At 30.6% G+C, this 13,051-nt stretch overlaps 2 protein-coding genes and 1 non-coding gene across 3 annotated transcripts; 2 read left to right on the top strand and 1 right to left on the bottom strand.

The window, feature by feature from the left end:
- The first annotated feature begins 477 nt into the window (after positions 1-477).
- Positions 478-1,288, top strand: LOC129288123 (abscisic stress-ripening protein 2-like). The gene is made up of 2 exons (XM_054924517.1): positions 478-698; positions 830-1,288. Exons 1-2 carry the CDS (start codon positions 555-557, stop codon positions 1,013-1,015), a joined length of 330 nt encoding a protein of 109 aa, XP_054780492.1. The 5' UTR covers positions 478-554; the 3' UTR covers positions 1,016-1,288.
- Positions 1,289-1,483: 195 nt separating this feature from the next.
- LOC129296612 (U6 spliceosomal RNA) lies at positions 1,484-1,587 on the bottom strand. Its single transcript, XR_008589846.1, has one exon. It is a non-coding gene; the product is annotated as a U6 spliceosomal RNA (small nuclear RNA).
- Positions 1,588-11,606: 10,019 nt separating this feature from the next.
- LOC129308584 (abscisic stress-ripening protein 2-like) lies at positions 11,607-12,458 on the top strand. Its single transcript, XM_054949794.1, has 2 exons — positions 11,607-11,856; positions 11,967-12,458. Exons 1-2 carry the CDS (start codon positions 11,704-11,706, stop codon positions 12,147-12,149), a joined length of 336 nt encoding a protein of 111 aa, XP_054805769.1. The 5' UTR covers positions 11,607-11,703; the 3' UTR covers positions 12,150-12,458.
- The last annotated feature ends 593 nt before the right edge of the window (positions 12,459-13,051 follow it).

The raw sequence follows: 13,051 nt of genomic DNA, 5'->3' as shown, positions 1-13,051 counted from the left end.
GGTATAATCATTGCCTTTTTTAAAAAAAATGTCCCTATTGATAATGACTTTATATTTATTATAGGGTGTTTAATAGGGGTAAATATGAAAAGATAGGATTAGTTTGAATGTAGGTAACTACTTTATTGGAGGTGAGATTCAGTTAAAAATGCCTTACATTTTTAAACAGAAGGAATAATATATAATCATTATACTCATTATTATTGTATTCTTGTCTATATACTGTCATCTTGGTAATTTTAGTTATCATACATCTACAATTTTCCACCTATATTATCCAAAAGAAGATTATTTTTTTCCTTGAAGGAATTCATAGCAAACGCGGCTTTTTTTTTTTAAAAAAAAAAAAGAAATCAAGAAGCTTCTTGGCAGGTATATTTTTAAAATTTTATATATTTCACATAGCATTAATCGATAAGAAACTATCAACCAGAATGGAATTATAAATAGCTTTGAGCTTCCCACATAAACGCCTCAACACACACAGAGCAGTAGACATATATATTCCATTATTTTCTCTCCATCCAAACAATCATCATATTCTGAAAGCCACCATGTCTGAAGGCGGCCGCCACCACCACCACCACCACCAAGAAAATCCGACCGGTGAGATTGATTACAGAAAGGAAGAGAAGCACTACAAGCATCTGGAACAGCTTGGAGAGCTAGGAGCTGTTGCTGCCGGTGCCTTCGCATTGGTACGTAAATAACTATATATATATATATATATAAACAAAAATTAATCTTAAATTAGTGATGATTAGTTAGTATTAATAAGAATTATGATTAAATTGAAGAAACAATATATATGATTAAACTGTGTGTGCAGCATGAGAAGCACAAGTCGAAGAAAGACCCAGAACATGCACATAGGCACAAGATAGAGGAAGAGATTGCAGCAGCAGCTGCTGTTGGAGCAGGTGGATTTGCGTTTCATGAGCATCATGAGAAGAAACAACTGAAGAAAGAAGATGAAGAGGCTCATGGAAAGCAGCATCACCACTTCTTTCATTGATTTTAATCGCTGAAGAATAATATGGGATATTTGGAGAGTTTAATTAGCTTCTTTTTGGATCTGTTCTTCCATACACTTGTACTCTTCATATATACACGAACAAGGTATTAATACTCTATGCGGTCTTGTTGTACGCAAGAACGTTGTTATATGTAGTCTTAACTTCTATCCAGAGTTCTAATGGCTTTTATGTGGAATAAATTAGGAGAGAAGTTGATTGAATAATAATAGTTTGTGAATTACTTTTGAATTATTGATTAATAATTAATTATATGAGTGTTTCTTGGTTGTATTTTATAATACATAATGTATCTGATCTTTTTTGGCACTTACGAGTAGCGTGTTGATGTCATGGCTGGTTTGTAGTTGTTTTTTCTTAACTCGAAAGAAGTAGGAGCTATCTAGACTCATATGACATGGGCTATCACGGGTTGATAGAGAAAATAGGAAGGGTTAGGTAAGTTTTTATAACTTAGATTTTTTTTCTCAATTTATGCATGTCATTCTTGTGTAGAGCTCATGTTAACTTTTTCTATATCTTTCTAATTTTATCGGATGTCCCTTGAAGGGACACTTGGGTTTTTCTTCATTAAAGTTATTCCATCAACCCTTTAGGTTCTGCTTTTTTTCTTTTTTTTCTTTTTTATCTTTTTCAACTTAAAGTTTCTGGTATCTAACAGTCATAGATTAGACCAATACCATGCCTTATCAATGAATATTAAAGTTCATTATTCATCAAAAACACAAATCATCGTATTTATAATTTATCAATTTTATCACATATATACATATATAACATGATATTACTTTTTTACTGGTCTCAAATATAAGATATTGTTAATTAGTTTGCACATATCAAGGAAATTGGCTGAAGTTAATTTTTGTTTTAATTAAATTTCTTACAAAACAATATTACTCAAGACTAGATTGATGCTGCTACGGTCGATCTATTGTTGGATTGTTATTGCTTTATTTTCATTGTTTAGTTTTCATTTTGTTGAATTGTTGTATTGTTCTACCTTAGATGGATTTGGTTTATGTTGTTGTATGCTGCTATATAATTTACTATTTGGGATTATAATACTTTAGTGTTTAAAAATTTTCAGTCCCTTAAGTTTATCTTAATTATCATTTTAGTCTTTCAAGTTTAATGTTTATCGATTTAGTATCTTATGTTTTTTTAAATTATTATGTTAGCCCTTTAAGATAAATTAACTCTTAAGTTAATCTAATATATAAATGTAGCTAATGAGAACATGTTAGCTTTCAAGTTAAGTTAATTTGTATTAGCCTCATACGCTACATTTTGTTCTTTAAAATTCATGACTATTCACTTTAAAAAAAATAACTTTCAGCGGCGACTTTCAGTGGCGACATTAAAAAATCACCGCTGATTCTCAAATTTCAATGACGACAGTAAAAGTTGCTGCTGAAAGTATGACTTTCTGCAGTGACAAGATATAGTCACCGCTGATTGTTAGACTTTCAGCGACAACAAGTGCATGTCGCCACATAAAGTCACACTTTCAACGACGACATTTGTTGTTGCCACAGACGTCGCCGCTAAAAGTTTAGAATCAGCGGCGATTTTCTAATGTCGTTGCTGATTGTCAGTATTTTTATAATTTTTTTAAAAGAATTATGTTGCAAGTTTCAGCAACAACATACATGTTACAGCTGAAAGTTGAGAATCAGCGGCTACTTCCTAATGTCGCCGCTGATTGTCAGCATTTTTATAATTTTTTTAAAAAAATTATGTTGCAAGTTTCAGCGGCGACATGTATGTCGCCGCTGAAAGTCGAGAATCAGTGTAGTGTTACCGCTGATTGTCAGCAGTTTTATAATTTTTTTTAAAAAATTATATTGCAAGTTTCAGCGGCGTCATGTATGTCACCGCTGAAAGTCGAGAATCAGCGGCGACTTTCTAGTGTCACCACTGATTGTCAGCTTTCTTATGCTTTAGAAATTAAATGTTATGACAAGTTCAATTTTTGTGTTTTCAAAATTAGATTAAAGTATTTTTCATAGGAAAAAATATATTTTTGTTTTACCAATTTCATGATGTTTTTTTTATTTAAGTTTCAATTTATTTTCATTCCCATTTATTTAACCAAGTTGTATGTATGTATGTATGTATGTATGTATGTATGTATGTATAGATACATATACATATCTTGTAATATTATAAGTGAAGAGAAGTTTATATTAAAAGATAGAGAAATGGCCATTTAACTCAATGCCTATAAAATCAAAAGTCTTTTGATTTTATAGAAATTCAAAAAAATCATGGTTAAATTAGCTCTTTTGATTTGCTTCACTTAATTACCTTTTTTTTTTTGCTTAAATTATTTTTTGACAAAATTCAACTCTTGTTTTTCTTTTTCTTTTGCTTTTTCTTTTTCTTCTTTTGTCATATTTGTTTTTCACTCCTAATTTCTTGTGTCTTTTTCTATTTCAAAAAGAATTTGGATATTCTGCACAAATATCTCTTTCAAATTTTTCTCTTATTTAATTTATTCTATTTTCTATTTTTCAGATTTTTATTTGTTCTTCAATTCTTTTATAATGTATTTCTTTATTTCTACCTCTTCTACTTTTTCTTCAGGTTTACTATTCCTATTTGGCTATAAACTAAGACTCTTAAGACTTATCTTATTCTTCTTTTTTGACTTAGATCCTAATATCTTATCAAACCATCTCATATTTCTATTTCTACAAGTTTTATTTTCTATTAATATTATTCTTCCTAGACTTAATAGGAACACCACTGCCTAACTTTCCTATTCTTTCATAGGATTTTTGAATATTATATTTCTTGAATATTCTCTATTTGTTACTAAACTTATTTGGCAATATCATTTTTTTATAAGTTATATGTGATATTATGTTCATGTATCTTTGTTGATTTATTTCAAAAGGGGTGTTATCTATTTTCTTTTAAAAATATTTCCTGAAAAACATAGAAAAACCTTTAAAAAAGATAAAATAGAAATAGTTTGTTATAAATGTGAAAGATTTGGCCATTTTTATAATTTTTTTAAAAAATTATATTGTAAGTTTCAGCGGCGACATACAAGTCACCACTGAAAGTCGAGAATCAGCGGTGACTTTTTAGTGTCGCCGCTGATTGTTAGCATTTTTATAATTTTTTTAAAAAAATTTTGTTGTAAGTTTCAACGGCGACATACATGTGGCCGTTGAAAGTCGAGAATCAACCGCTGATTGTCAGCATTTTTTAATTTTTTTTTAAATTATGTTGTAAGTTTCAGTGGCAACATTAAAAAATCACCGCTGAAAGTCGAGAATCAGCAGTGACTTTTTAGTGTCGCCATTGATTATCTGCATTTTTATAATTTTTTTTACTAATGTATAATCATTAGTGTTTTTACTATTTATTCTTAGATATTTTTTATATTATAATTATAGATATGAATATTAAAATAAATAATATAACAACCTCAAGAAGTAAAAAAAATAAAATAAATAATACAAATTATATTTTATCAATTATATTTATAGTTTACTTTAAACAAAATAAATAATATAATTTGTAATTTTATAAATTAAAAGAATTAAATTGAAGTATTTAAGGATAGTAATGATATTTTATAATATTTAATATTTAATATATATGTGTGTTTGTATAGTTTAATAATATGTGTGTGTATATATATATATATTTAATTATATAATAATAGACTACAGGTTTATTTCAGCTCAGTGGCAAAATGGTTGGACACAAAAAGAGGAGGTCACAGATTTAAACCTTGGAGGAGACAACTTTCAAAATGAAAATATAAATTGATGACATGATGACACGTGGTGTTTGGTGTGAACAACACATGGAGAGTGACATGGCGCCACGTGGTGCGAGGTGGGGCCCTACGTGGAGGGTGATATGGCGCCACGTGGCATGAGGTGGGGCGCCACATGGCGTGTGGTGAGAGTGACACATGAAGAGTGACATGGTGCCACGTGGTGTGAGGTGAAGGCGACACGTGGAGGATGACATGGCGCCACATGGTGTGAGGTGGGGCCTTACGTGAAAGGTGACATGGTGCCACGTGGCATGAGATGGGGTGCCACGTGGATGGTGACGTGGTGCCATGTGTGTAAGTGAACTAACATTATTTTTCAGCGGCAACTTTTTGGTAGCTTCCGCGGTGACAAATGTCGCCTCTGATACTTAATATTCAGTGGTGACAGAAATAGTCACCGCTGATGTGTGGTTTCTGCGGTGACAACGATTCTCAACTTTCAATGATGACTTTTATTGTTATCACAGATTGAATCAGCGATAAGAGCTCTCGCAGCAACATTGTGGTGACTTTTTGTCACCGCTAAAAACTTTCAGTGGTGACTTTTTGACTTTCGACGGTGACAAATGTCGCCACAGATTTTCAACTTTTAGCAGCAACTTTTATTGTCACCGTAGATTGAATCAACGACAGGATCTCTCACGGTGACATTATGGCAACTTTTTGTCGCCATTGAAAACTTTCAGCGGCAACTTTTTGACTATGTCGCCACTGAAAGTAAATTTTTTTGTAATGTATTTTTCATACATAAATAATTATACTTCCTTTCATTAATTTTCATAGTTGTCTTCAATATTCCATTATCTATGTTAACTTATTTTAACAGTGTTATCACCTTTTTTAATAATAAGAACCATATCAATAGCAAAGGTAAATTAAAAAAATCACATCAATAATCAATAAAAATTAAATTTGAAGAACCATATTGATAATTGAGACAAACTTAAAAGATTAAAAATTTTATTATTACATAACAATTGATAATTGATATGTGGGCTTTAATAGACTTAAAGCTTGTTTAAGACTTAAGAAAATGTAAAAAGTACTGATATAAAAAGTAAGCTTTTAAATATACTTTCAACCTAAGCTAGGTCTTTTTGAAGCTCAAAGTCTTTCTAGGCTCAGGCTAAAGCCTTAAAAGGACCTTTTACATTCCACAAGTCCTGGCTCAGATTTGAAGCTCATCATGCATGCTTAGGCCTTGATGTGTACAAATATGTGACACCACAATTGTACAAGTTTAAAAAAAAAATAATGCTTTAAAAGTCAGATTAGTTTTTCAACCAGTTGAGATACCAGTTCATGGTTCACTAGTCGAACTATGATCCAATAATGGTCAAATCAGATATAATAAAAAAATATAATTTAATTGAATATTAGTTATTATAAATAAAAATACACCTAAAAAACATTTTAAATTAGTTCATGATAATATTTTGACATAACATTACAATTATATAGTATATGTGATAAAATAAATAAAATAATAATAATAAAATATTTTAAATATACTGATATATGTAAAAGATAATATATTTATAAAAATATAAAAAATAGTAGAATATAAAAAAAATTAAAATATCTTATTAAAAAATAGTAAAAGGAATATTTGGAACCCCTAAAACAGTAAAATTTATGTCAAAATGCCTATAACGCATTTTCCCTCCAAAAAATTTAGACAGATTTGACTTTGCCTCATCTGTCAGGCATATCACATTTATCAAGATTGAAAAAGTTGAAAACATACAATCCCCCCGCCCCACTTTCCTTTCTCTCCTCACACAATAAATCGGTAAGCATTACAACTTTTTCTTACTCTTTATCAGAAGCAAAAGCGTGGTCAGCTCAGCCGTAAGTGTGGCGGGGAGCTCTTTCTAGCACGATGCAACTCAGGTCCACAGGTTGACGATAAATGTTTAGTTGACATTTTGTAATGGTATATTGAGGATTGAGCAATTTGCTGGAATTTTCGTTTGACCCTTGGACCTAGCCTGAACTTCATATTGCATTGTGATTATTGGCACTATATTAATTGTGATTTGCTGGCAATATATTTGTGATTGCACTAGTATTGTGCTGGTATTACTTTGGGATGCTTGAAACTTGATTTGTCTAACTGAAACTCATTTTCCAAGTGAATTTCATTCTGTACATTGAGTCATTGACCATGCTTTGATTTCATTGTACTCATTGCACATTGATGGTGCTAATTGATTGAATAGAACTATCATTAATCACCTAGAATACTAGAAATATTTAGAGAGCTTTTTAACCAAGTTTGAGTGATTGCTTGGCTAATGAATTGAGGTGACTTGGCAATTTAATTTGGCTAGGATAGGCTTCAACTCTCACTTCTAAGGATCTCATACACATTAATTGCAAACACCAATTCATTTAGATTTCACTCATAAATTTAATTTCAAAAATTCACTAACATTAGAATAGTTTTATTTTAGCGACCACTTATATCATTCAACCAACCTCTTTGTTGTTGTTTATCACATTTTAACATCATTTTAGCTTGATTCAATTCCAACTCACGAGAGGAATTCAACCTACGTTGCCCACTAGCTATACTAGTGGAACTTAGTTTATTTGATGCATTAACGACCAGTACATATCATGATGCAACAGACATAAGTTGGACAAGAGAGAGGAAGAGGTAAAAAAATGAAATTAGGAACCCAGAATTGGAAAACTGAGATTTTTTTTTTTTTTGCGGAATCCAATTCTATCAATTTTGATGGGATTGGTTTTCATGTGGAAGTCCAATTCAACATAATTTTAACTAACCAAACATGAAATATTTTCAATTTCGTTTCTATATCCATTTCTACACTCATCAATTTTATCATACCAAATGACCCCAAAGTCCTTGGAGCTGAAGAGGAAATGGGATCAGTCGCCGCTTGCACTGAAAGGTAACAGAGAGAATGCATAATTAGTTGCTGTTGATCTAGCACTCGTGTCAGCTGCTCCTCTTGCCCTTTGGATTTTCCACATGGCCCTTTTGAGCCATACCCATGACAAGAGAACAAGACACCACAAGCTTAAACATTTGATATATTCAAATTACATTCAGTGTAGCAAAAATAAACATTTCAAAAGCGTTACTATAGTAATGAAAACAATTACCTATAACTTTAGGCAGCATTTTTTTAATCATTACATATATCAGCATTATCTATTCTATTCTTTGAAGCAACATTTTTTTTTTTTTAACTCTTATAGAACATCCCACACTTAACACCTCTTGAGAGCTAAGAGATACTCTGAAAGCTTTTTTTACAAAGTAACATCTCACAATGTTTTTTTAAATGCTGCAAAACGAAAAATTTAATAGTGACATTTTTTGCTGCCTATTAAAATAAAAAACAATATTATTGCGATAGAAATAGTTTTACAAACAACTGTTTATGTTGTTTATTTTAAAAATTTTAATTCAACAGTTGAAAATTGTTACCTATTAATTTTCACCTATTGCTAAATATTTGTTGCTTAAGGTGAAGATCAATTGTTTTGCCATTGGCGCTGCTGTTACTAAATATTTAATAACATCCTTCATTCTTTTCGAAGCAAGTTTATATATTAATTATGCTTGATAATTGTCTACTTTATCAAAATAGCTTAAGCTATTGAGTAAACATATCCTAAATTTTATATATTCTTAATATATTTTCTAATTTCAAGATGTGGGATTTTTTTTCTCTAATAACTGCTTCATCTCTTTTGCAATTTGATTAGTACTCTTTTTAATTTCTCTTTTTGAATAGTCAGGTTTGCGGGCTCCTTTGAATATATGCATGTGTTGTGTAACATCTTAATTTTTAGATAAAAAAAATTTATGAAATTTAAGTTTTTTTTTAAAATGATGATAATAATAGGAATTTATATTATTTGAGGTTATTTGAAAATAATAATATGGTTAGGCATTTAATTATGAATTAAAAACTTAAATTTAAAATTATATAAAAAATATTTTGTTAAGATATAATTTTAAGATTTAAAAAAAATATTATTAATGTGTGAGTGTGAGTTAAAAAAAAGAAAAAGAAAAGAAAAGAAAGTAAAAAAAAAAAAAGGGGAGGGGGTTTAGTCCCACATCGGTTAGATGTGGGAATGAAAGGCACCTCCTCATGTATAAAAAGAGGAGGGGCATTGTGGAGGAAGCATGAAGAATTTTTTATTATAATTTGTGAAAATTACAATTAAGGGCCCAAGATGCAATTTGTAAAAATTGCAAGTAATGGCCCAAAGGTTTAAATAATTAAATTTAAACTTATAGTTTTTTTTAATATAATTTTGGGACCACAATCCCATTTTTATATTATTTTTCTCTCTTCCTCTCACGTTGCTCGGCGTTTTCTCGCAAGGGGGGATTATTTTCTTTTTCTTCATGTATGTTCTAACTTTCCTGTTTAGATTAGCATTTAAAAATTTATTTAATTATAAAATTAATTTTATAGTTATTTTCTAAATAATATTAGCTTTCTAGTGATATGATTATTTTGTAGGATAGAGTAAATATTTTGACTAGAATTTTTCTATATGATAGTTAATCTGATGATATGATGGATTAAAAATATAGGTTAAAACTCTTAGGGATATAATAAATATTATAGAATATTTTTTTGAGGTTGAAACTCATGTTTAAGAATTTTTGAGTTAAAATTTAGATCTATATGGTTGAATTTATGTGGAATCTGAGATGTAGGGATAAATCTATGATTATTAAATATTTATTTAAGTATGAATAGGTATTTTTGAGGTTATAGAAAGGTGATTTGAGGCTTCAAGATAATTCTAAAATTTTTAATTTATTTTTGGACGAATTTTTAGAATATAGAAGGATGAAATTGTGATATGAGAAGTGATTTAAGGATAAAAAAAATAGTTTATTAGGGTACGAGAATTTTAGAAAAAGAATTTGGGAAGTTAAATGAGGCATAAATCTTAAATTAGTATTAATATGGATTATAGATCTAAGACTTTCTAATTCTTTAAATTAGAGTTATTTATTTTAATGTAAAATTAATATATAGTATTGTGAAATAATTACGTAGATTATATTGACAAAGATAGTGGTGAAAAGGAGTTGTGAAGGGGAACTTGTTATTCAAGACACAAGGTAACCATTATTAATGTGTTGTGATGAGTATGTTTGTGAATGGTTATGTGTTGACTTGTTGTTTGGAAAAACTATGAATTATTGAAAATAAATACTGTTATATACTTGTTTGAAATTATTGCCAAGTGGGTCAAAAATTTATTTTTATTTATCATGATGAGATATTATTGTTCGGATATATTCCTGTTTGGATATTTGAATGATGCATGACTTGTCAGGGTATTTTAATGTATGGTGTTAATGGAAATTTCTGTTCGGTTAATTATTACCACGTGGTAAGCCCTCATTGGACTCAATGAGTGGCATGTCGCTTGGTCCAACTCACCTTTGGCCGGATGATTTGGCGTCCGAGCATGGCGAAAGGAGGATATAAGGTGTAGTCATGCAAATTAAATACTTGTTCAGTTTGTTTGAAAATATTGTTCGGTTAAATGTTTTGTGTGCCCACTTAGTAATCGCATGATTAGTTACAATCGCATGTATCATTACATATTAATTTTTGGTTACTGGGACTTTTAAGCCTCATTCCCCGTGGTTAATATTTTTACAGGATCGAGTCCGGTCGAGAAAGCACCAGAGGTGTAACTATGGTATATGAGACACCATCTTTTACGTTGCCTCTTATTTTGGATTATACAATGTATCTTGTGCCAACTTATGACATATCTTCTTTGTGAAGCATGTAAACTCTAATCCTTTTTATTAAAAGTATTTATATGACCAAGAGGATTATGTCTGTCCCTCTTGATTTATGATCTGATTTGAATATCATGCCATGAGGATTATGTCTGTCCCTCATGGTTCTAATTATTTTTTTGAGATATTTTAAGACTTGTGGCATATTGTTTTGGATGTATCGTGGTAAGAAAATTTTCTACCATGATAATGGTTTTAATAAAATCAGTCTGTAAGTTTTGAGGGTGTTACATGTTGCCCCCACAGACTAGGTTTCTAAATCTATCACCAGGCGAACTATAACATGATTTTTATAATACTTGCGATATATATGTGAAGGATATAACTAATACGCGCTTTTTCTTTTTAATTAGCGTGTGACGCGTTTTTGTTTGCTTGTTGTATTGGTTATTTTATCACCATGTCGCTTCATCTCTTCTAGAACTTCACGATTTCTCGGCTCCAATCTCTATTTCCTCGTCCCTCTCCTCTCGGCTTGACTGTTTCAAATTTAAAATGGTTAATGGTTGATGGAGTATATATATACTTTATATACATATAATAATATAATAAAAATTCATGCTCTTCTTATATATATATGACCTCAGAATTCAAGTGCGAGCCTACATTGGTTTATTATATAATATTATGATGGTGTAAGACTGTAAGTATGAAGGCCATGTATTATTGCTATATATATTAAAGATTTAATAGAAACTGATGATCATACTTCCTAATTGAATTTAAATATATGGTGGCAAAAAAAAAAGATATACAAAATAAAATTTACATTATTTTAAAAGAAAATTTCAGAATTCATTTTCAAAACACACGGCTTGTTTTAATCACGAAGTTTTTTGGCGCGTCTATTCTGACAATTTTATTATTTCACACGGCCTTACAATTAAATATCAATAATGATGACTTAATCCATAAGAAATTATCAACAAAGATAGAATTATAAATAGCTCAGCTTCCCAAAGAAACCCTCCCCACCCAAGCAGTAAACGCATACTATTTTATTGAAGGCCAAAAGAAAACAAATCACGTCTTATTCACAAACCACCATGTCCGACGGCCATCACCACCACCACCACAGTAACCACCGCCACAAAGAAAATCCGGCTGGCGAGATTGATTACAAAAGGGAAGAGAAACACCACAAGCATAAGGAACATCTTGGAAAGCTGGGAGCTGCTGCTGCTGGAGCCTTCGCATTGGTAAATAACTGTATATATATCTTTCAACACACAGATTAATCTGAAAGTAATAATCTTTGTTCATAATCATGTTTAATGATTTGAGGCGACAAATTAAACTATTTGTGCAGCATGAGAAGAAGGCAAAGAAAGATCCAGAACATGCACACAGTCACAAGATCAAAGAGGAGATTGCAGCAGCTGTTGCTGTTGGAGCTGGTGGCTATGCGATTCACGAGCATCACAAGAAGAAAGAAGCAAAGAAGAAATATGGAGAGGCTCATGGAAAGAAGCATCACCACTTCTTTCATTGATTTTATTAACTTATCGTGAATATATATATATATATATATATAAATATGGATTATTTATGGAGCTTCAACTTCTCTCTTGGTGTATCGTGTTTTGCACTATATATGCTTAACCTCATGATTCTCTTAAGGTATTACAGTACTCTGTGTTCAGTACTGGGGCAGGGCAAGACAGAACCGAGTAGGAGAGAAGCTGAATTCAGATTTGTGATAATCATATATAGTCTTTTGATTTACTTTTGGAATATTAATTAATTGGTTCATTTGTGTAGCAGGAGTTTACAATATAATATATTTGTGGATTTATTTGTATGCCCCCCCCCCTCTCTATATGAAATACCAATTTAGTCTCTACTCGACAACTTTTTTTAGTATTGTTCCAAATTTAATTTATCTTATTGACTGTGCACTTGCTAGGAACTGTGTGTGAGTGTGTATTAGTAGGGGTGTTCAATCAGGATCCATCCCGATTGGCCCGGTATCGTTCCGATCATATCGGGACGGGTCTTGTCCCGGCACGAAAATAATCGGGACGAGACTTTACGGGACGGGACAGGAAAGGGGTTTGGGACGGGACGGGACACGGGATTACCATCAGAACGTCCCTTCCCATCACGAATATTATATATATTATTTTTTATTTTAAATATATTAATATAATTTATACTTATATTAATTATATCAATTATAATTTTAATACTTACAATTCTTATTTAAAACTAAAGTGTTTTTATATTGATAATTTTAATGGCATGGAGTAAACATGGCGATATCTTTTTTATAATATATTAATTATATTAATATAATTTATTCTTATATCTATCTATTTAATAACTTTTATTTATAACATATTTCTTGCTTATTTTTAGAAGAGTAATTAGCTTAGTACATCTTTACTAAAGTAG

Source organism: Prosopis cineraria, unplaced genomic scaffold, assembly GCF_029017545.1.
Source record: "Prosopis cineraria cultivar Desert tree isolate PC_DT_omini unplaced genomic scaffold, ASM2901754v1 PC1, whole genome shotgun sequence".
NCBI classification, from domain to species: Eukaryota; Viridiplantae; Streptophyta; class Magnoliopsida; order Fabales; family Fabaceae; genus Prosopis; species Prosopis cineraria.
Note: the sequence above shows the minus strand (reverse complement) of the source record. Positions and strands in the feature narration are given on the sequence as shown.

What these genes read in the sequence shown, in the direction of transcription:
- LOC129288123 (XM_054924517.1), top strand. Translation starts at nt 555, where the DNA reads ATGTCTGAAGGCGGCCGCCACCACCACCACCACCACCAAGAAAATCCG. An exon ending in CTGCCGGTGCCTTCGCATTG is followed by an intron (nt 699 to 829) that starts GTACGTAAATAA and finishes CTGTGTGTGCAG; the next exon opens with CATGAGAAGCACAAGTCGAA.
- LOC129308584 (XM_054949794.1), top strand. Translation starts at nt 11,704, where the DNA reads ATGTCCGACGGCCATCACCACCACCACCACAGTAACCACCGCCACAAA. An exon ending in CTGCTGGAGCCTTCGCATTG is followed by an intron (nt 11,857 to 11,966) that starts GTAAATAACTGT and finishes CTATTTGTGCAG; the next exon opens with CATGAGAAGAAGGCAAAGAA.